A 24,186-nucleotide genomic window follows, 5' to 3' on the forward strand; every position below is an offset into this window, starting at 1 on the left:
CAGACAGAAGGAACAGCACTATGTAAGGGTATAAAACACAAGGAACACAGCAAAGTAAGGGGATATTGGCAGGAGATCAGGTAGGTAGGGGTCAGATCATACAATGCTTTATAGACTATGATAAGGATATTTGCTTTTATCCTAATAGAAATTCTCTCCTAATGAAAAGAAGCTATTGAAAGACTCTAAGGAAAGGAATGGTCAGGTATATGTGTCATTTTGGTTATTGTGAAGAAAATAAGTGTGGTGTCTTACACCTATATTTAAGTTTCTGGACAGAAGAGGATTCTGTTTTCTATTTTTGTGTATTCCCCACAGCCCTTAGTTATAAGTAGCCCCTGCTTTTACAGCATCTAGCCAGCTAGTCTTTCAGCCTCTTCTCAAACATCTCCAATGCTGGGAAGCTCTTTAATTCTTCATTATTACACAATACTATTTAAGAGAAAATTCTTGGGTCAAGAGCAATCTCTTCTGCCCTCAACTGATCCTAATTTTCATGTCTAAAACAGCATAAAGCACGATGTGTTGTCTTTCATAACTGTGAAGGAACAAGAGATAAAAAAAGCTGGTGCAGGTCCCAAGACTACTGAGTAAGAGAAGTAGAAGGTAGAGTGCAAACAGGGGAAGGGGAAGTAAGGTTGGGGGCCAAATTATAAGAGCTTGACATAGAACTTTTCTTACTAGGCAATGGGAACCGCTGTTAAGTATTTAAATAGAAAAGTGATATAATTAGAACTAGGTTTGAAGGAAAATTACTCTGGGAGTGTAATATAGCCTAGAGGACAGAGGGAGAGATAACAGAGACCAGGAAGCTATTCTACTAGCACAGACAATAATTTAAAAGGCTTGACATAGTATAAGAGCAATGAGGCTAGAAAGATGAGACAAGAATCAAGAAATATATTAGAGCCGGGGTCGGTGGCTCAGCCTGTAATCCTGTGCTTTGGGAGGCTGAGGTGAGCGGAATGCCAGAGCCCACGGGTTCAAGACTCGCCTGGGCAACTTGGCGAGACCTCATCTCTACAATAACTCAAAAAATTAGCCAGGCGTGGTAGCGCGCGCCTGTAGTTCCAGCTACTTGGAAGGCTAAGGCGGAAGGATCGCCTGAGCCCAGTAGGTTGAGGCTGTGGTGGCCAGGAGCGTGCCACTGCACTCCAGTCTGGGCAACAGAGTGAGACTCCAACTCAAAAAAAGGAAAAAGAAAAAGAAATATATTAGAGATTGAAGAGAGAAAATTTGACATTTGATTGGATAAAGGATGAGAAAGGATCACAGGCAAAGGATATGAGTTTTTCCTGAGAGACAAGGAAAAGGTAAGGATAATATCAGCCATAATGGAGAATGGTCATCATATCCTCCAAAAGTTATTTTTTCTCCAACCTAAATATTATTTCCTTAACTGTTCTTCAACATGGTTTCCAGACCCTCCACTACCTCTCCCTTTTAAAATCTAGGGTTCAGAATTTATGATGATGTCATCTCCTTTACTAAACTAATAGATCCTTGATGTGGTTTTTGTTTCCTTCTCAAATTTTAATGTGGCGATCCATACCTCTGTTGAGTCAACAAACATTTATTGAATGTGCTATCCGGATACAGAGATTTGATAGGACAAAATTCTGAAATTCTGGCATCTTAGGAAAAAGTGCAAGAAAAAAGAATATAAACTTTCTCCTTCCACCTACCCAAACATGCTAAAAACTGACCAACAAAACCACAAACAACTTTTGCAAAACATTGACATGTCAGAGGTTTCAAGATACAAGTTAACAGGCAAGGCACATTGGCTCATGCCTGTAATCCCAGTATTTTGGGAGGCCAAGGCAGGAGGATTGCTTGAACCCAAGAATTCAAGACCAGCCTGGTCAACAAAGCAAGACATTGTCTCTATAAAAAAAAAAAAAAAGGCAGGGTGTGGTGGCATGCAACTGTAGTCTCAGAATGAGACCCGGACTCAAAAGAAAAAGATTCACGTTAACAGCCCAATAAAGCATCAGAGGGGACCAAAAAGACAATGCTTATTACGTTTGTGAACTGGACACATACCAAAGCCTCTGAATCCATCTCCCCTTTAAGACTTCACTTCCAAATCCATCTAATATTCTAAACGACACAGAAATTGTCTTTTAAGAATAAAAAATGACATTTGTTATTAATTAGGAGAAGCTGAGGGGTGCTCAAGTTTCTCAATCTGCATTAAGTTAATTTGGTCCTATTTGATTATAGATAGGAAAATGTTGTAGAGGCAGGAAATAAATGTCAGGAACAAAGGGCACTACTTCTGCACGCAATATAGACTGCCACTGATGTGAATGAAGATACAAATGAGAAAAGCTACAAAACAGAATAAAAGCCATGCCTACCAGATTTGGAAATGACAACAATGCTGGAGAGATAACTGCATGACAAACTTCAGAAACATAGATTGTGACAGATAGAAACAATCAGAAGATATCTTCTTCACCTTGAATCCCCACAAAGATACTGAATAGAGAAGACATGGCTGAATAATAGCTCATGTTTTGGTTGCGTATAAACTCTAAGTAAATCAACAGTTGCCTCCAAAGCTCATCCAGTCTTTTTTTTTTAATTTATTTTATACATAAAATATGTATGTTGTCCAGGCTGGTCTGGAACTGGACTCAAGTGATCCACTCGCCTTGGCCTCCCAAAGTGCTGGGTTTACAGGAGCGAGCCACCATACCTGGCTCATTCAGTTTGAGGGAAGTGCAGGTGTTCAAATTTCAAACTCACCCAGCCCTCATTTGCTATTCTTGGGCTATCTTGAGGCTCAAAGGAATCACTAATTGTGAAAAAGCACAGAACCCTGGTAGAAGTAAAGCTACAACCTCAGACGAGAGTCACAGATTTTGATGAATGAATTGTGGTTTAGGTTTCTATAGTTGCCTTTGCCAAAACATCTGTAGTTGTTTTTCAGTAACTGATAATCCCAGAGTAAAACATTACAGAACAGAATACTAAAAGACCCCAAATCCAAACGGGTATGTGTATATAAAAGAATTTTACGTATAATAAAGGTGGTACTTCAAAATAGCAGGGAAATGATAAATTATTTAATAAATGGTACTATGGTAACTCATTAACATTTGGAGCAGAAATTAAGTTGGTACCCTACCTTACACCACAAATCAACTCCAGGCAGATTGAGGTTTTAAATGCAAAAACATTAAATAACTCCAAAAAACACAGGTGGGGATTTATTTGTTCTCAGGGTAGGGAAGGACCTTCTAAACCTCTGGGCACAGGAAAAATACACAAAAGAAAACACTGATATACTTGACCATAAAAACATAAATGTATCCGAAATTATAAGCTCTGCCCCAACACTATGTGGCTCATGTTTTCAAAAGAAATGGATGGAGCTGAAAGCAAAATGCGTGGTCCATCAAGAAGATACTTGTTAGTATGGAGTAAGCATATGAATTACCAAATACCATAACATTTCTAGGAATTACAAACTCATCTCTATAAAAATAATTATGAAGCTGGACTCAGTGGCTCAGCCTGTAATCCCACGCCTTTGGGAGGCTGAGGTGAGTAGATTGCCTGAGCCCACGGGTTCGAGACCTGCCTGGGCAAGCAAGACTTCATCTCCACAATAAATCAAAAATCAGCCAGGCGTGGTAGCACGTGCCTGTAGTTCCGGCTACTTGGAAGGCTGAGGTGGAAGGATCGCCGGAGCCCAGCAGGTTGAGGCTGTGGTGGCCAGGAGCGGCCACTGCACTCCAGTCTTGGCGACAGAGTGAGACTCCAACTCAAAAAAAAATAATAATAATAATTACGAAGCCTATTACTTGGGTTAGTTTCTAATTATAGGTCCACTATTTAAAGAATCCAACTGCTCCAAAACTACACAATTTCTAAGGTCCCTTCTAATTATGACATAATTATGATTTTATGACCAAATCAATGAGGTCCAGAAGGAATCAAACCTAGAACTAGCCTAATTTTTTTTTTCTTGAGTTGGAGTCTCACTCGGTCGCCCGGCCACTGCAGCCTCGCCTGCTGGGCTCCTGCGATCCTTCCGCCTCAGCCTTCCGAGTAGCCGGAATCACAGGCATGCGCTACCATGCCTGGCTGATCGGGCTCAGGCAATTCACTCACCTCATCCTCCCAAAGGCGCGGGATTACAGGCTGAGCCACCGAGCCCGGCTGTTAATTTTTAATATAATCTAGAAGAAGGGAATCTTCAAATCTGCAAATAATCCTAAACTCCGTGGATCAAAAAGATACCAAATCAATAAGCACAAATTACAAAAGATAAACAGACTGGGCATGGTGGCTGATGCCCGCAATCCCAGGACTTGGGGAGGCAGAGCTGGGAGGATTACTTGAGGCCAGGAGTTCGAGATCAGCCTGGGCAACAAAGTTAGACCCCCGTTTCTACAAAAAATAGAAAATTAGCTGGGCATGGCGGTGCATGCCTGCAGTCCCAGATACTCAGGAGGCTGAGGTGGAAGGATTGCCTAAGCTTAGGTGGTTGAGGCTGCGGTGAGCCATGATTGTGCCACTGTACTCCAGCCTGGGTGACAGAGTAAAAATCCTGTCTCAAACAAACAAACAAAAAACAACAGTAAATTAAGGTTATGTGAGAGGGCAGAAAAGTGGCAAACAGGCCTCTCAATGTGGGCAAATGTTGCTTGAAGAAAAATAATTTCAGCTCTACTTTTAGAACAATGGTTCAGAACTATGATTAATCCAGAACAGAAACCTGGGTATCATTGTTCTGGTCCTTGCATTGTTACAATGTGCTTCCTCAGCCACACAAACACACAGCCAGGGTTCTAGATAGCATCCTAAAGGATACTGGAAATAAAAAAGAAAATAAAACATGCCAGATCAGCGTGCCATAAAAACATTCCAATTTATTTCTATTGACTGGGTGTTTTTATTCCCCAAAGAGCACAGTGAGGATGTAGGAAGGGCTACTGGGTGGAAGAGCTATACTATATAAAGGTTTCATTACATTCAGACACCTGGACTATAATGAGTGGAATGAAAATACCTTGATCTCACATCAAGTTAAGAAAAAGTACTCACAGGACCTTGTCATTGGTCCTTCTCACCTATTTCAGAACTCAGTAGATCAGGGTAAAATCCTCAAAGAGGGCCAAATAAAGATTAACGAAGCCTTTTGGCTCTTTTAACCTATAAGCCAAAGTATATGTAAAGACCACCCAAGACAAAATACCTCATCCAAAAAACATGAGAATAAAGACAGAATTATACCTTTTCCCTGTTCTCAGAGTGGTAGGTACACTTGCTTAGAATAATATTTTCCAGCTGGGCTCAGTGGCTCAGCCTGTAATCCCGCGCTTTAGGAGGTTGAGGTGAGTGAACTGCCTGAACCACGGGTTCGGGACCCGCCTAGGCAAGTTGACCTCATCTCTACAATAAATCAAAAATTAGCTGGGCATGGTAGCACGTGCCTGTAGTTCCGGCTACTTGGAAGGCTGAGGCGGAAGGATTGCCGGAGCCCAACAGATCGAGGCTGCCATGGCCAGGAGCGGCCACTGCACTCTAGTCTGGGCGATGGAGTGAGGCTCCAACAAAAAAAAAAAAAAAAAAAAAAAATACAAGTTAAAATATAAAGAACAACTTTTTTTATTTATCAAATTTGTAGAGATTGTCTTTAAAAAAATAATACTCCATGTTAGTGTGGATCTTGAAATAGATGTCCTTAAACTGTCAGTGGAGATGAAGGCTAATTTGGCAAAATGTATCAAAACTCAAGAATGCTCATATCCGGGCGGGCTTAGTAGCTCAGCCTGTAATCCCAGCACTTTGGGAGGCCGAGGCGAGTGAATTGCCTGAGCCAGCGGGTTCGAGACCAGCCCAGGCAACTTGGCGAGACCTCAGCGTGGTAGCGTGTGCCTGTAGTTCAGGCTACTTTGAAGGCTGAGGTGGAAGGATCGCCGCTGGGGTGGCTGTGAGCGTGCCACTGTACTGTGCCTGGGCAGTAAAGACTCCAACTCAAATATAATAATAATAATAATGTTCATATCCTTTGATCCAATAATTCCACTTAAAGGAACTTATTCAGAGCAAATAATCATAGATTCACAAAAGCATTGTATAAGGATATCCATAAGTGTTTTGTATAAGATCAAAACATTAGAAACAAACCTAAATGTCCACCAACTAGGAAATGGTTACACAAATTATGGTACACATGATGGAATATTATTTAACTATTAAAAAAACATTTTTTCAAAGACTATACAATGACCTAGGAAAATATTCATGACATATGTTAAGCTTTTTTTTTTTTTTTTTTGAGTTGAAGTCTCACTCCATCGCCCAGACTGGAGTGCAGTGGTCACTCCTGGCCACTGCAGCCTTGACCTGCTGGGCTCCACGATCCTTCCGCCTCAGCCTTCCAAGTAGCTGGAAATACAGGCGCGCGCTACCACGCCTGGCTAATTTTTTGATTTATTGTAGAGATGAGGTCTCGCTGCCCAGGCGGGTCTCAAACTCGCAGGCTCAGGCAATCCACTCACCTCAGCCTCCCAAGGCGCAGGATTACAGGCTGAGCCACCAAGCCCAGCTCATATGTTAAGTTGATGGAAGGAATTAAAATTCCTTAGCTCCAATAATCATGTTCTTGAATGAGATACATACATATTATATGATATATAAAATATACATATATTAAAGTTTGGAGGGAAATACACACAAACACACACAAGAGTTAGTTATCTCTGGATGTAGTTTTACAGATGATTTGAAATTTTAGTTTGTATTTTTTCAATTTTCTACAGATCTAAATGTAATATTTTTAAATGTAGGAGAAAATAAATATAATTTGAGGAGGGTAGGAAGGCAGCCTGAACAGGACAGGCCCAAGGACAAAGTCAGGAGACATACTGCACTACAAATCTCCTTCCATACTGCTCTTTGGCTTCATTAATCATTTTCCTCTGGGACTGTTCATTCAACCAGTTACAGACAAATTCACTTAAACATTTTATACTATTATTACCCAGTCATCTTATTCAAAAGCAGACCAAAGAAGTCTTGTGAATATCTTGCTGAAATCTAGATATATCACATCTACTCTTCCCTGATCTATAGCCCAGTAACCCTGTGCCATCAATAAAATTTGGTCAGGCTGACACGACTTGTTTGACCTTGGTAAACCAATACTGGCTCCTACTGCTCACCACCTCTTTTTCCAAATATTTACAAAACAACGCTAAATCTAGTCTGGAATTTAACTCAAAATTTGCAAAATTCCTTCTCCTTTTTGAAAATCCTAAGATTCCTAATGCACATATTTATATAAAATTAATTTTCTTATTTTTGGTCTATTCACATTTTTTTAAAATCACAATTTCATCAAATGGAAAATAAAAAAAATCACAAAATCTCCAGGGCCTTTGCTTTTTAAAGCTACCTAAATTTAGTTAAAATAAACAAAAGTCCTTGTCAAGAGATGAAAGCCTTATCAGAGAAGACAAGATTCTTATTAAAGCAAGACTGTTAATAGCTCAAGACTGTGATTTAATAACAGTCTAATACAAATAGAACTTGTAGGTTGAACTCACAATTTATTTCCATTTATTTAACACAAAATTTGAGTTAGAAGAAACATTAGAGATCATTTTGCACAGTACCCTCATTTTACAGATCAGAGAATTGAGTCCCTAAGAAGTAGGTTGACTAGTCTAAGATCATTAAGCTACTTAAAGTCAGAACCCAAGGCCTTGGCTCCTCTGCCAAGATTTTATGTATACACATTTTATACACACATATATTCTTATATAAAAGGAGCAAAATTGGTATTTTTTAACAATAAAACAATTACCCTATTGTGGAATATAAATCTAAAGCTTTAAACAAAGTAACAGTGTCAATATCAGAGTCAAGATTTCAACAAGCAACACATTAATTTAAAAGAAATCAGAAAAAACTATGTCTAAATAAGAAATAATTCTCTCATTACTATATATTATTCTAATCACTCTACCCCATCAGGAAGAACTAATGTTTTACAAAAACCAAAGCTCCTAGGATTTTGCCTTAAACCATCAAACAAGGACAAGAAAGCACCTGTCTAGATAAATTCAGAATACTTTACCAAATCTAGTAAATGTCCTTGGAATATATAGAAAAGTTCAGCACAAACACAGACATATGAAGTTCAGCTCCAGGAGGCAAAACGGAAAAGACAACTTAATGGTTTTTTTCTCTTCTAAGTTTATTAAGCAGGGTGGTCCTGAAAGGGTGTATAGCTATACTTCTGGCAGTTACTTAAAAATGTTAAACACTAAGTTAACTTATGACCCAGCAATTCCACTCCTAGGTAAATATCTAAGAGAACTGAAAACATACGTTCACATAAAAACTTATATATGAATTTTGTTGTTGTTGTTTTGTTTTAGTTGGAGTCTCACTCTTGTCACCCAGGCTGGAGTGCAGTGGCATGCTCACGACCACTGCAGCCTTGACCTGCTGGGCTCAGGCGATCCTTCCACCTCAGCCTTGCAAGTAACTGGAACTACAGAGGCAAGCCACCATTCCCGACTATATATAAGAATGTTAATAGCAGCAGTATTCACAAAAGTTAAAAGGTGGAAACAACCCAAATGTCCATAAACTCAAGAATGGATAAACAAAATGTGCTATAACCATGATATGGAATATTATTCAGACATAAAAAGAAATGAAGTACTGATACATACTACAGCATGGATAAACCTTGAGAATATACTAAGTTAAAGAAGCCAAACACAAAAGGCCATTTATAGCATGATTTCATTTGTAGGAACTGGCCAGAATAGAAACCTTTACAGAGGCTGGGCTCAGTGGCTCAGCCTGTAATCCCAGCACTTTGAGAGGCCCAGGTGAGTGGATTGCCTGAGCCCGCGGGTTCGAGACCCGCCTGGGCAACTTGGGGAGCCCTCATCTCTACAATAAATAAAAAATTAGCCAGGCGTGGTAGCACTTGCCTGTAGTTCCAGCTACTTGGAAGGCTGAGGCGGAAGGATGGCCAGAGCCCAGCAGCAGGTCGAGGCTACAGTGGCTGGGAGCGGCCACTGCACTCCAGTCTGGGGACAGAGTGAGACTCTAACTCAAAAAGAAAGAAAGAAAGAAAGAAAGAAAGCTTTATGGAAATAAAAAGTAGATTAGTAGTTGCCTATGGTCAAGGGAAATGGAAGAGTTGGGGGGAGATGGAAAGCGACTGCTTCATTTTGAGATGATGAATATGTTCTATAATTGATAGTGGTAACAACTATTCAACTCTGAAGATTCTAAAAACCACTGTATATTTTTTTGAGTCAGAGTCTTACTTTATCACCCAAGTTGGAGTGCAGTGGAACAATCACATCTCACTGCAGCCTCAGCCTCCTGGGCTCAGGCGATCCTTCCACCTCAGTTTCCCCAGTAGCTGGGACTACAAGTGCACACCACTAAGATCGGCTCACTTTTAATTTTTTTGTAAAGACGAGGTCTTGCTATGTTGCCTAGGCTGGTCTCGAACTCCTGGGCTCACAGTGGTCCTCCCGCCTCAGCCTCCTAAAGTGCTGGGATTATAGGCTTGAGCCATTACCTGTGGCCTACTGTACACTTTAAATAGGTATACTGTACAGTATGTGAATTATATCTCAATAAGCCGTTTTTTAAAAAGGTAGTCCCTATCATTTTTATCAGTCAGCATTTCTAGCTAAAATTATCCACACCCAAAGCCTTAAATTCCTCCAACACACAGAATGGTAAGAGCGAGAGGTAGTTATCCTTCTAGTTCTTTCTAATCACCTGGCTAACAACATAGTTGACTTGCTCCAGTCTCAAGTCAATTTGTAAACAATGAGAATCAAATTAGAGGAAAAGGCAAAGCAAAACAAACAACAAACAATATGCAAATAAAAGATGTTCAACAGCATTAGCCATCAGAGAAATGCAAATCAAAACCACAATGAGATACCACTTCACACCTACCAGGATGGCTGTAATCAAAAAGGACTGACAACAAGTGTTGGGAGGATGTGGAGAAACTTCTGGTGGGAAAGTGAAGTGCTGCAGCCACTGTGGAAAGGAGCCTGGCCATTTCTCAAAAGGTTAAACAGAGTTGTCATATGATTCAGCCATTCCACTCATAGGTATATAAACCCAAGAGAAATGCAAACATGCAAATTTGACCTAGAACTGGAATGTGGGTGTTCATAGATCATTATTCATAATAGCCAAAAAGTGGAAACAGCCCAAGTGTCCATCTACTAATGAGTGGATAAATAAAATGTGGTATTTACATATAATAGAATGTTATTCAGCCACAAAGAGGAATGAAGTATTGATACATGCTACAACATGGACGAACCTTGACAATATCATGCAATGTGAAAGAAGCCAGTCACAAAAGGCCACATATTATATGAATCAGTCTATATGAAATATCCAGAATAGGTAAATCCATAAAGACATAAAGTAGATTAGTGGTTGCTTAGGGCTGAGAGGGTTGGAGAGGTTGAGGGATGTGGTGACAGCCAAAGGATACAGGGGTGAAGAAAATTATCAATTCTGTGAACATTCTAAAAATCACTGAAATATACCCTTAAATGAGTGAATTGTAAGGTCATAAATAAATGAATGAAAAATACAATTCCACTTAACTTGAATAGTGAGAAATGCCTACTTATTGCATTAATATTCTTAAGCCTGCACAAATTTACTGTTAAGTCAGGCAAACCAACTCCTACCTTTTGTCTCCTCCTGGGGTTCCGCCTCACAACATCATTCCCTGTTAGTCTTCCTAAATCCACTTTACTTCCGCAGGAGAGGGGATCTCCATCAGGCTTCTAGCAGCCCCTTTACTCCCAGATTACGTCTTCCTTTGGGGCAGGAGTTTGTGGCCATCAAGACTAAAAAGCTGACATTGGGGAGTTGGTTTTACTTCGTTTTTTAACAGCTTCTGGTACCTGCAGAGTCTCCTTAGAGTGGTATCTTCTGCTGTGTCCAGGTGATTTGGGGGGGGACTCCCGAATTCCTACAGTAGTGGGCAATAGCTGTGGCCTAGTGGCAAAAGCCCTGGACTCAAGGTTCCCAGGAAATCTGCCTTCATACTTTTCTCTGCCCCTTACTGGCTGTGTGACCCTTAGCAAGTCATTCAACCTTTCTGACCCTCACTTTCCTCATCTGTAAAATGAGGATCATACTACCTATCTCCTAGGGATATCCTGACGATTAATGCTTACAAAAATATCTGAAACAGAAAGATAATAATTCAATTCAACAAACCATGTGCCAGGCTCCAGACTAGATGATGCGGACACAAAAATATATACAAATACTAGCTGCCTTCAAATTGTTCACCACGTAGAAATGCTGTTAATAAGAATTTATTTTCTTTTTTCCTTACTTTAACCTTCTTTTAGGATGCCAATAGGAGCTTCAGAACTTTGATTCTTTGCCTTAGTATACTTTTACCTTTATGCTCTCAAGAGAGATCATGCTGATAGGACAGTAGTTATGTTTACATTCTTCATGTTCAAACGGGGGAGATGGGATGGTTACTTAAATGTTATGGGGAAAATATCCCTTTTATACTTTCAAGTTATTGTCAACACCAATGCTTAGCTCTTCCAGGTCCTATCTGAAGGTGTTTCCATGGTGAAAGTATGGTTATTTAGAATCTTAAAATACTTTAAGGAAAAACTCATTCTCTCTCACTCCCTACACTCCCAGCCTGTCTGGATTTAAATTCTAGTTGAAAAAACTGGTCACAAAAGATAAGTTCCCAGTTTAGCTACCTTAGTGACCAATTTCTGACTCACCTCTTGATTTTGAGATCAAGTTTTACTCTAAAAACAAAAGAACTTTACAGAAAAATACTAGCTCAGTTTATAAACAGAGTCTGACACAAAGTCACTGGAGGAAAATGTAGGAGATCTCAAAATGTTATGATACAAAGCCCATCCTTCCCTTGGTGGAGCAATTCCACAAGTTACAGAAAAATATTTTTCATTTGAGAATAAATTGGAAGAGAGCCTTTGCCAAGAGTCAGTTGTTTAAATTTTCAATTTGAATTTTAAGCAGGATTATACATGCCCAAGAACATCATGCTATTTTTAGCTAATAGGTAGGATTGCTGTGTCCATAACAGTTTGGAGCAATCAGGAGTGAAACTATTAAACAGCATCTCTCACTGTGGAACCTTATCACTTAGCACTTCTATTTCTATTTTAATATTTTCCAAACCTTCATCATAAAAACACTTGTAAAGCACCCATGCTAGACACAATACAAAGTTCAAATCTAGAAAGCCATGGTTCCTATACTTCATTATGGATTTAATCCACATTAAGTAAACCAGATATATGAAAGAATCTCATGGTTAGAACATTCCCAAATTGCCATCCAGCCCTTAAGTGTCCAGAGGTGATACATTAGTAACTGTCCTAACTAAACCTATCACCCTAATGCTTGTGCCCCCTTTGTGTATTAAAAGGAGAGGGGTAATGAAAATGTTCTAAAATATACTGTGGCCATAGAGGCACAGCTTTGCGCCTAAAAGCTATTGAACTGTATGCTGAAATGGAGAAATATGGTAAAAGACTTATACCTCAATAGAGTCATTTAAAAAAGGAGAAAAACTGTTCTTACTCTGATTATTCTAATTAGTCAAAGCTAAAGGCTGTATCTAGCTAAAGGCTCTACTGGGTTGGCAACCATGCCTCAGCGGGCACCATGGAGATCACTCTAACCTTCCCCTGCACATACATCTTTCCCTAGTCTCTCTTCTGTTATTTTCCCAGTCCCTTCCCGGTTGCTCCTCCACTCTTAATTAGGTCTTATGTCAGTCAGGTGTTCACAAGCATGGTTTGTCCCAACTGGCAAACCTCAGGATTAAACCAGTTGCTGACCCTCACCCCGGGCAACTTTCCCTTCATATCCTTAGGCAAGCCTTGTCCTTGTTCCAGTATGCACAATGAGGGGCTGGACTACGTGATCCTTTCCAGCTCTCACATTCTCTGTGAAAAAATTCCAAATAATGAACACTTACTTGGCCAATCACATAAAAAGTCTCTGCCATTTTTGCCAACAGATATATATTTGGGTTATTCATTTTGTAAATACCCACCGTGATTCAATCCTCCAAAGAACCGTATTTAATATATTTATAAAATGAGCAACATGGAGTCCTTATTTTTAAAAACTGCACTTTATCAGAGAAAATTCAGAGCCCAACAAGGAATGGTTGATAGTTCCTCTGGGCCAGTCTCCAGGGGTCCATTTTCAAATTTAAAAAAAAGTTTCTGCATGTTGGGGCTTTGTTGGAGTTACCAGATCAAGGAAAGAAGATTGGGGTGGTGGAGCATTAATAACAGTGGTTCACCTAAATGTTAAGAAAGACCTTGTTTAGGTAGTTGTAGAAAAACCTAACATAAGACAGCAACTTACATGATAAACTCTCAGAAATATACTCAGAGAGCAATAAAAGCTGCAGGAATCCCTTTACCCTGGGCAATTGCAGCATTTTATGCAAACCAGTTGCATTCCCCCACAAAAGTCATGTAAACATGTCATTGCTAGTTTCCAACATACCACAACAGACAAATTCACAGTATTGTTTCCATGTGCCCAACATTAGAGAGCAAAACTGAAAGAAACATCAGTTTCTCCTATAACACACACACATACAAGTATGCAAGAAAAACCATTTCCTTTGCAGAACCTACGTTGTCTAAGTTGTGGGCATGAAATGGATAAACATTAGTTGCTAATAAAAATCAGATGGTTACCTCTATACTGAAAAGCAAGCAGCACACATATAAATCATAAAAAATAACCCTAAGGTGCGCTTCTTGTCAGTAAGCTGAAAACTAATCATGGAGAGAAATGACTCAAAGTGTCCATTTGCATCCCTCTTATTATCTCGGACCAACAAGCTCTCCAGTTACCTCCCTTCACTTGTCCCCCATACATAAAACAAAGAAAAACAAAACAAAATAAAACTCCTGCAAAAAGTGGCAGGCTCTCTCTTCTTTCCCTTCAGACTCCTGGGGCACTGGACGAGCATGGGGGGAAGGGGCAGAAAGGACAAAGTAGGTGCTTTTGATCAGCTCTGAGACAGGGCTCCCTGCCTCTCCCCTTCTCATCGCGCAACTAGAGCACCTGCCAGGGTGAGGTCCCTTCCTCCACCTTTAGTAACCGACCCACAGGGCCTAGGTCCAAGAAGCCCAGGCGCTGCAGCTCCAGGGGACAAAGGCCGGGCTTACAAAGGAGAGGCTGAGGCGAAAGAAGTTGGGAATAGTTTGAGACCCTCGCAAACAAAAGCGAGGGGGCCTGGAGACTAACAAGCCAATCTTGGAGAGCTACCTCTTCCAGAGGTAGCCAGGTTGGGTGGGAAAATGCGTGTGCTGTGGGGGGGAGACTTAGAAAATTCCTCTGGGAAAGGGAATATTAGGGCGCTGTTTGGGGGCGCAGCAGCCGGCAGGAAGGGGGCTGCGAGAAGAACTGAAGCCCTGGAGCGAGAAGGGGGCACAGTTTGTGGTGGGGAGAGGAGACGGCAAAGACATGAAGGCCAGACGGTCCCACTGGAGTCTTAGAGCGGGCACTCAGCCCTGCGCGGCGACCCGAGGGGTCCTGAGGAGGGGCCCAGAAGGCGGCTGGGGGCACGCGGCGAAGGCATTCGGGGGAGAGGGCAGAGCTGGGGGAGCTGTGTTGGAAAAGAGGCTGAGAACAGAACCGTAGAGAGGCTAGGGGGGACCGTGAGGGGGCCTGACCCCCGTCCGCCCCACCTCACCTGGCGCCGGGTCGGAGTCCAGGTCTACTGCTGAGAAAGCGCCAGCTTCGGCCAGTCCCTCCGTCCCGCGCGGGAGACCACGGACACAAAGCGGGGCGCGCGGGAGGAGGGGAGGAGAGAAGAGGAGGGAGGAGGAGGAGACGCCTGGGGCGCGCGAGGGGAGAAGGAGGGGCGCCCGCCGCCCTCCGCCTGGGTCAGGGGGCGGGGCATGAGGCTGGAGGCCACGCTCGGCTGGCCAATGGGTATTCCGCCGGCCGGCAGGCTAGGGCGCGCCTTCCCGCTGCTCACCTCGGCACCTGGGCCTTGGTTGGCCCCAGCCAATCAAACGCTTTATTTGCATATACAGCCCCGCCCACTCGCCCCAGCCCGGGACTGCTCACTGAGAATACAAAGAAGGCCCCCCGCGTAGGGGAAGGGACTCTCGGATCTCCTATCCCATAGGGCATAGTGTCACCTTTTCAACGCGTTTATGGATCTTTCACGGTTATCCTGATGAGGGGAGGGGAGTGGGGGTCAGAGATTTGGTCCAAGATCTCTTAAAAGATCGAATCTCTTCTCCCTGAGGCCCTTCTAACCAACAGTTACTTTCCTCTTCCAGGGCAAATAGTTCCCTGTTTTGGCATCTTAGCCCTCCGCGCCCCCCCCCCTTTTCCAATCGCCTTAAGCTCTGTGCTTCTTCCCGTAGGCTGCTGCCCACTACTGGCTTTCTGCTGTACTGCAACCCTGATTAGTAGGCTCTGAGCACAGCCTTGATGCTTCCAAGCCATCCAAACCAACCCCAATCGAGAAGGAAAAGGAAAGAGGAAGAGATTACTGACCTAGGGTAAAAGGGACCTAGTCAAATAGCTTTGTTACCTTGGATGGCAAAAAGCCAACACTTAATGAAGTCTAAACTCCCTCACATCATTGCTTCCCACCTTCCCTTCTCCTACCTTCAGGTCTGTACTGGGCCACAATGGTGACTGACTGGCCAGCCCGTTTCAGAGCGGCTGCAGCCTGCTCGTGAGTTGCATTCCTCAAGTTCACTCCATTCACCTGTCCAAAGAGAGAAACTGTGAGCTCCCCAAAAGCAATAAAGGGAGTCTTTTGTCCTAGCAGTTAGGGGAGGTAGATGGGTAGCCTATCTCTAAGCCTATTCAGATGCCTTCCCCAATATTCTATCCCTGTCCCTAAAACAAGACCTAACGGATATGACATCTCTAGTGTAATAGTTATCTTTGTAAAGGTCAAATGCCAATCAGAATTAAAATTCAAGAGACACTCACTTCCTCCTCAAGGATAAGTCTGGTCTTGGTCCCAGTCCCTCAATAATGACGTCTATAAAAACAATGTAAGTTTCCTCCAGTTCTTAGCCTCTCCCTCATCTCAAGAAGCATTCCCTAAAAGAAATAAGGTCTCCCCTCCTCCCTTTTAGACTGGCGGAGCTCCCATCCTCCCACCTTGCCTTTGTCTCCTCACCGATAAGATCCGGTCTCCCCTGCGCAGCTCCCCACTCAGGTCAGCGGGGCCTCCTGCCAGGATGAAGGAGACAAAAATGCCTTCTCCATCCTCTCCTCCTACGATGTTGAAGCCCAGGCCTGTGGAGCCCTTGTGCAGAATGATCTTGCGGGGCTCTCTGGTGGGAAAGAAGTGGAGGAGTCAGGACAAAGTAGATGTAAACTATTGTCCCTATAAAGGCCAGCCTGGAACAAGGTCCATATTTGCTATAGGGAGTAAGGACTTGGGTCCCTGTGTATGGTACCCTGTTTCTCCCTTTGTCTCCTAAAACCTTCTTGGCTGCTGCTTTCTGTCAGGTGCCAAGTTTCAATTCCTCTTCCTGTCTTCCTGAGGATTTAGAATCAACTTTCCCATGGACTGTCCCCTACTCTCTCAGGTCAGCAAACCCCTACCCTGAATTCTAGATCTCACTCACTGGTCCTCTTCCTTCCCAGACTGTCCTATCCTACCAACCTGTGTGGTAGACCCTGGGCCACAAGAAGAGGAACCAATTAGGGACAGTGGAATCACCCTGGGGTTGATTGCACTCACCATTCACAAGATGTGCATACTTACTTTATCATGCTCCTCTACAGTCTCAAAATCCACCCCTCCTACCTTCCCCAAACAACAGATTTAGTCAGCAGCTACCACTAATGTACCCCCACCAGGTGATACAGGAGCCAGGGATAAATTAATCCCGGGTCCCCAAAAGGAGCTTAGGAAAACAGAAGACAAACACATGAAAAATCTGAGTAAAACTAATCACATCTAAGGAATCCCTCTGTAAAAGGTCACAGTGCCATTAGGTCAAAGACAGCCGCGCATGAATATCCATACAACCCAACTCCCAACGCGCTCTCCCAGTCCCACTGCCTTCATTGTATCTTTCAACAGTGAAGTCCAAAGCCCCAAGCAAGAATTCCTCCTTTCTTGCTTCCAGACTCGGGAGTGAGGCTCCCTCCTTGCGTCCCAGATGCTCTTGCTCATAACTCTCCAGTCCTACCTGGCATCTCCTCCGGGCTGCAGGGAGCGGAGTGGCCAGACCCACCTCTGGGAAGCCCTCCTCCAGGCCGAGGCCGAGCCCGAGCCCGAGCCCGAGCCCGAGCCCAAGCCCAGGGCCAAGCCGGATCCCGAGAACTTGCAGGCCCTCTCCATAGTTCCTGGGGCTCAACCTGTCTGCCTACCCTTCTGGCTCCACTGCAGCCTGCCCAGCAGCCTGCCAGGCCCCACCCCGCAAACCTGTCCCCTGGAACCCAGCCGGCCTGACCAGTTTCACCACAGGCAGGCACAGCTCCTGCCGCCGCTGCTGCCGGTGGGGCGGGCCCGATCCGCCGCGGGGCCACCGGGCTGGTCAGTCTCTCAGTGTCGCCAACCCCGCCGGCTGAACTGCTTTCTTGTCTAACTTGAAACGGTTGCAGCAGAGGGGGATGCAACTATCTTAGGGAAGGAAACTCCGCAGCCCTCACCTCCTGAGCACTCTAAACGCTCCACCCCACCTTTATCAGTACTTTCGGATCGGGGTCACTCACTCGGTACTCCCCCTGATGGTAGAACTTGTCCCTGCAGCCACCTCTGCCCCCCTCTAAAACCTGGGGCTATGCGGGCCTTAACCTCTTCTTTGTCATACTCCAAGGAGGCCTGTGGCCAGCCAAACACGGATTCTTCTCCTCCCCCATCTCTGGGTAGATTGAATGGGGCGGGAGCCTTACCTGGTGAAATCCTCCTCAGCCAGCATGTGCCTGGGGATAGGAGAGTAGCGAGTGGGGGGAACCTGAGGAGGAGCAGGATAGCTGACCTTGCTCTCCACAGCCCCAAGATAACCCAGGTTGGAATTATGGCTTATGTGGTTGTCAGCCAAGGCAGTAAAAGCTGGGATCAAGAAAGGAGGGAAAATTTCAGAGACAGGTTCATGCAGATATCCTGCCCCAATCCGCTCCAAGGACTTTACCCCACACCCCACTTCAGATGCAAAAGAGACCAAGGGATGCTGATTCTTCAGGCCACTCCTCCCCACTCCATCCAACCCCTACCCAGGGTTCCTCCTCCGCAGTCCCTTTCTAAATCCTGTGCTCACTCCTGTGAGTCTTAGAAAGAGCTGAAGTCAAGGCAGTCTACAAAGAAAGGCATGGCTAGAGGTGTGACTAATAATAATCCCTCACATCTCTATAGCCTAATACAGTTTTCCAAGGGCTTTCTTGTCCATGATCTCATTTGATCCTTGCAGCAGTCCTATGAGAAAGGCAGCACATATATCATTAGCTATCTTTTGCTAAAGAGGAAACTAAAGACAGATGAAAGGGACTTGGCCAAGGGCACCCAGCTCTAAGGGCTGGGATCTAGGCTTGGTTCTTCTGAGCACTATCCTTTGCATTTGCTTTCTCTTAACAAGGTGTATGAATTTCTTCCCTTCCAGAAACCAGAGAACAGGGCTTTAGGCCAAGGACAGGGGCTGATGGGTACGTACTGCTGGCGTAGTCAGGGGGAGCATACATGTCGTTGAGGTGGAGGCTGCCTGGCTTGGCCACCTTCAAATAAACCATATCAGATGTATTCTTCAGTGAGGCCACAGCTTCCTCATGCCTCACATCCTGCAGATTGGTGTTGTTCACCTAGAAGAGGAGGGGCCTCCAGCTAGGACTTGGGAGAAGAGATGGCTTCTCCAGGAAACAATGAGAGGTATCCTTTCAGTGAAATTCAACAGTGTGCTAACAGAGGCTTAAGTATAGTGAGTATAGTGTTGTGAGAAGTGCAGAGGCAGGAGGTAGGAGTAGAGCAGGTGAGGGGACCCTAGCCACAAAAATGGCAAGGGCCTTGGTATCCGGATAAACACAGATGATACTCTTGAAATTCCCCATGATGTCCCATTTTTGAGTGAGGTTTAGGTGGAGTGAGAGAGTGCTGGAGCTCCTCCTACCCACCCTACCATTTGGGCATCCCCCTGAAGTCTGTCTCACCGCCAGCAGCCGGTCTCCAATCTGTAGACGTCCATCCTTCTGAGCAGCACCCCCTTCAATGATCTTGGTGATGTAGATGCTGTTGTCTCCTGGGATGTGCTGATTGCCAATACCCCCAGCAATACTGAAACCCAGGCCTGGGTGGGAGCCAGCAGGGAGTGAGAAAGGGCCACAAGGAGAGGTTAGAGTGTCATCAATCCATATCTACCCCCCTCCCCCAGCCAACCCACCGGCCCCACAGAAACTCCCCTAAGGGATCCCAAACACTAGGCTGTAATCCCAAAGTCAGTAAGGGTGAGACCTGAGGTCAAGAAAGAAGGTTGTAGGTTGGAACAGGGGGAGTCAGGCAAGGAGTAAGGTCATTCCTTTTCATTCCCTATGGGGACAAGCAGGATCTGGGGTCTGGGGGCACCGGCTAGAGCCAGAAACCCAGAAGGCCACACCTTTGGGCCCTTTGAGCAGATTGACTTCCATGATGGTCTCAGGTGGGGGCTGTCGCCTCCGCACTACCAACCGCACCACAGGGCCCGCCTCCTTCAGTGCCTCCACAGCCCGGCTGTGCACCACCTCTGACACGTCCACCTCATTCACCCGCAGCACACAGTCATTCACCCTGTGGAGGAAGCCCAAGAGACATGACACTGTGCCACCGCCCCTCCACCCCCTCTCCCACTTCCTCCCCCTCTTTTTTCCTTCCCTCCCTGGCCCTTCTCTCCCCCTCTCTGTCTCAGATGTAATGGAAGGGTCATCCTGCCAGGTTGGCTCTCCTCCCCTCATCTCTACCCTGCCCCTGCCACCCACAACCCTGCTTCCAAGCCATCTCACCCCAGCCTGCCATCCATGGCAGCTGCTCCACCAGGGATGATCTTGGTAATAAAGATGCCAGGGTCATCAGGGACATGGGGATTGTCGATGCCACCTGCGATACTGAAACCCAGGCCAGAGTTGCCCTGCAGAAGGGGGTTAAAAGGCACAGTCTGTTCACTCTGAGGACACAAAGGAGGGTTCTGGGCACCCCATCTCCCCCTAGGTCCCAGAGCAAGTTCTCCAGACCTTAGAAGAGGCCATGGCAGGCTGGGACACATTTCTCAGCCTGTGCTGACCATTCTGGCAAGGAGGCCTCAGCAAACCCATCCCCTCCCCAGTTTCCCAGGCCTCAGAGAGCAGGGTCAATTAATATTTGTTAGTGGGTTGATTGATTGATGCAGTGAAGTGGCCTCGGAGGCCGCTGTACTTCTCTCCTCTTGAAAGGATGCAGTTTCAAAACCATGGTTCAGGGCCCTCCCTTCTCCTGGCTCCAACCCTCTCCTCCTCATTCATCCCCTCCCCATCAGCAGACTCACCCGCTCAAGTACTATCTCCTCGTATTTGAACATGCCATCGCTGCCATTCACCTAGGGGAAGACACGGCAGTTCCCTCAGTGTCTCCTGTCTTCCCAGCCATCTGCGCCTTGGTCAGCCTGCCTCCTTTCTCACTTCCACAGAGTAGGAGAGCCCAAGTACATCCCAAAGCACCTCTTGGCCACATATGAGGACAGGCTGACCCCGAGGAAGCTCCTTCCCTCCCTTGCTTCCAACTATATCAGGACAAATCCAGCTGCTCATTTAGCCCAAACCAATTGTTTGAGACTGAGCCAGCCAGTGGTGCACTCACTGAAAGGCTGGGCTCCAGGGCCTTGGGGTTCACTAGGAGGGGTGCAGGGCTGGCCTAAGGGCAGTAGCAGAGATAGAGCATGGCAGGCAAGCCATGCCACTCCCAGCATTCATAAAGGGTACCCAGTGGCCTGGACAGGGAACCCCTTCCCCTTCTTGGCAATTATAGATTCCTACTGTGTCAGAACTGGAAGGACAGCAGATATCATCTTGTCCAACCAATCTCATGTAACATATGGTGACATGAAGATTCAGAGAGGACATAGGATATGCCTAAAGGCACACTGGAAGCAAGGGCTGAGCAAGGGCTAGAACCTAGATCACCAGGTGTTCTTTTGATTACAATAAGCTCTCAAGGCCACTGATGTTTTGGTCACTCATCCCCTTCCCCCAGCAGAGCTCATGGGAAAAAGGAAAGTTGCCCCCTTCAGAGTACTTCATGAACCCTCATTCTATACCACCTTCTGTGGCTCCAGGAACCCAATTCCTCAAATAGATAGGAGTCAAAGTCCTAATCTATTTTCTACCAAGGGACTTTTGATCCTGAACCTTTTGTGTTTCCTAGCAGAAAGGAAGAGAGTGGGATCCGGTCAGATGTCAGAGGCAAAGCTAGGGGAAGAAAGGGAGCAAGGTGAACAAGATGCCCGTGAGGGAGAAGTTGATGATCCACGGATTTATTGGCAGCAGATTTCATGGTCTTCAACACGCAGTAACCATGAGAAGGGAGGCAAGGGAAGGGGTCAGAAGCACAGGGTAGGTTTGACCAATCCACAGAGGTAGCCTCCCAGAAAGGACATACTTGTGTCCATTTGTCAAGTGAAAATGTGATTCTGGACAGACAAGCAGCACCTGCTCCCTGGCTTCCACTCTTATTCCCAAGAATGGAGGAGCCCTCTTGCCTTTCTCCCCAGGGATCCTGTCATACCTCCCCCACCATTTTCTGGCTGTGTTGTTTCTTTCCTAACCCTTGGCCTCCTCAGAAGAGAAGAGGAAATTCAGAGCGGGGGCTCTTCCACATGCCCTGCTCTGCTTCCACTTCCACCTCACACAGCTTTGGTTTCAAGAAGCAGAGAGGGGGAGAAGGGGAGAGGACTGGTTAGTCATGCCTCTATCATTTTTGGGTTTGGCCCCAGGATATCCTGCCCTGCAGCCCTGGGAGTTGGTGGAAGAACTCCAGTTGCAGCCTCACCCCGGTCCCTGATCCCAGGAGGAAGAATCAATGGTTTTTCAGAGACCCCAAATCAACAGAGTTGCCTTAAGTATCATGCAACAGACACATAGGCAAAAGGACACCCATGCAGCTCTTGTATGCATCTGGTGTACCATGTGTGCTCACATGTGATGAGCCATGCCTCAAGCTCAGCTCAAGTGATACCCAGAGGCTTCTAGCTCCCGGTGGTCTACCCTCCGGCCCCACTCCTATTCAGGGACCTTGTTCCCAGGGCCAGGAGTCATCCAGGGATCAGCCCTGGCAAAGAAACCTTAGCCAACTGACCCAGCCCTGGAATTGGCACCCATCTCCCAGCTGGGCAGGACAAGCATGAGAGGGTGTTTGCAAGAGAAAGCACCCAGGACAGAGGGGCAAAGGAGATAGGGACTCGCTGGAGAAGGCAAGGGGCCAATGCAAGGGATGCAGGAAGAATGTGGACTGACAGAAGGCCAGAACTGAGGACTCCTCTCCCCAGGAAGTCCCCACCTTTGCTTCTGAGAGACAGCATATCCTATCCCCAGAGGAGGACAGAGGTGGCCAGAACGGTCACCAGCTTGGGACAGTCAGCACCTGCCTTCGACAGCAAAGCCTACTCTTTCTCTCTTCTCACCCTGGGAGCTGCAGAGCTGGAGAACCAGACAGGCCCTCTGCCTTGTGTGCCAGGGACCTGGCTCTGCCGGCCCAGCCTCCATTTTGCTGCTTCTCCCACAGATGCTCCTTCCATTTTCTAAGCTGGCAGTTTAGGCTTGGAGTGGAAGCCGAAGCCGGAGTTCTGCTTGACACCCAGGGGCTCCCAAGCTGTGCCAAGTAAGGACCGGGGGGCTAAGCTTTCTCACATCTGGGTGTACCCAAGGGGGACATGCCCCATTGGGGCCAGTCCCTACACCAGGGCAGATGTCCCTTGCTTGGTTCCAGACACCATGCCTGCACTGGAGCAAGGAAGCTTGCTTCAGTATCTCCAAACCCCCCCACCCCAGCACAAACACTTCAGAGCTGCTTGGACAAAAGAGTCTGTCCTTAGCAGCCTCTCAGCCTTGCTTGGGACGTGTCTCTCTCCTCCTTCCCTTCCCTCCCTTGCCTGTCATTGCCTCTCACCAGAGATAACACACACACACACACACACACACACACACACATAGGCACACGCATGCACACTCTTGCAGCCACATGCTCACACATATATGCATGTAGCCACACACACAAACATAGCAATCCTTGCAGCCTTCTCTACAGAGACACCTCCACATTCAGAGAGACATCCCCACATGTCCATGTGCACACTCACACACAAAGGGACTGGGACGGAAAGGGACTCATGGCATTGAGGGATGAAGCTCAGTGAGCCAGGCACATGGGCTCCTCTACAGATTCACAGAAGCTCCATTGCCTTCCTCCACACACCCCAACATACATACACATACATATGTCCCCCCTACGCAGAGCACCATGCCCCCTCCTCCCCTCCTGTGGAGACACACACCACACACAGCCCCCGCAGAACCTCCCGCCCCCTGCCAGACACAGAGACATTGCCAAACCCCCACATTGAGACAAACCCAATTCCCCCACACAGGAAAACGTGCCCCTCTGCCATACCATCACCCCCGACATATACAGCTCCTCCCAATCCCCTTCAAATGGAGACCCCCCAAACAGACACACACATTTCCAACGGCCTCTCTTTGGGAACCACACATTTCCAACGGCCTCTCTTTGCCCAGCTGTAACGCCTGGGCTCAGGATCCACGGGCTTAGAGCCTCACCAACCCCTGATGCACCCGAGGCCTCTAGGCCCCCACTCTCCAGCGCTCCCGGGTTGCCCCACCCCCCGCCCTCGTTGGTCCATACCTGTTCATACCAGTCCCGGTTGGTACAGGTGCACTCAGGCCACCAGCTCGGGCCGCTGCCGTTGAGTTTGGGGGTGCTCTTGCCTGGAACTGGCTTGGGGGGCACTGGCCCCACATCCCGGCCGGTGGGGATGAGCTTGGCCTTCGTGCGAGGGGTGGGGGTGGCCCCCGCCTGCGAGGGCAAGGTCTGGGAGCTGTAGCCCCCATAACCCGCGCTGGCCCCATTGCCGCCACCTGGCCCGTAAGGGTCGGGCACCTGCCAGTCCCCGTAGCCCG

At 46.2% G+C, this 24,186-nt stretch overlaps 1 protein-coding gene across 5 annotated transcripts in view; it reads right to left on the reverse strand.

The window, feature by feature from the left end:
- Positions 1-24,180, reverse strand: part of DLG3 (discs large MAGUK scaffold protein 3) — a 55,486-nt gene extending 31,306 nt beyond the window's left edge. For 2 of the 5 annotated variants that reach the window (XM_021712868.1, XM_021712867.1), the window contains exons 1-9: positions 23,912-23,979; positions 20,544-20,594; positions 20,026-20,150; positions 19,644-19,813; positions 19,201-19,337; positions 18,711-18,855; positions 17,956-18,115; positions 16,226-16,382; positions 15,700-15,802 (exon numbers count right to left, since the gene is read on the reverse strand). In XM_021712868.1, coding sequence (XP_021568543.1) covers positions 15,700-15,802; positions 16,226-16,382; positions 17,956-18,115; positions 18,711-18,855; positions 19,201-19,337; positions 19,644-19,813; positions 20,026-20,150; positions 20,544-20,576 — 1,030 coding nt within the window. In that variant the 5' untranslated portion in view covers positions 20,577-20,594; positions 23,912-23,979. Of the gene's footprint in view, positions 1-14,767; positions 14,923-15,699; positions 15,803-16,225; positions 16,383-17,249; positions 17,718-17,955; positions 18,116-18,710; positions 18,856-19,200; positions 19,338-19,643; positions 19,814-20,025; positions 20,151-20,543; positions 20,595-23,911 lie in introns of those variants that run through there. The other 3 variants (XM_008059021.1, XM_021712869.1, XM_021712870.1) reach the window with 3 other exon arrangements.
- Between the last annotated feature and the right edge of the window lie 6 nt (positions 24,181-24,186).

This window comes from Carlito syrichta, unplaced genomic scaffold, assembly GCF_000164805.1.
Source record: "Carlito syrichta isolate Samal-C Ts95f unplaced genomic scaffold, Tarsius_syrichta-2.0.1 Scaffold303676, whole genome shotgun sequence".
Classification (NCBI taxonomy): Eukaryota; Metazoa; Chordata; class Mammalia; order Primates; family Tarsiidae; genus Carlito; species Carlito syrichta.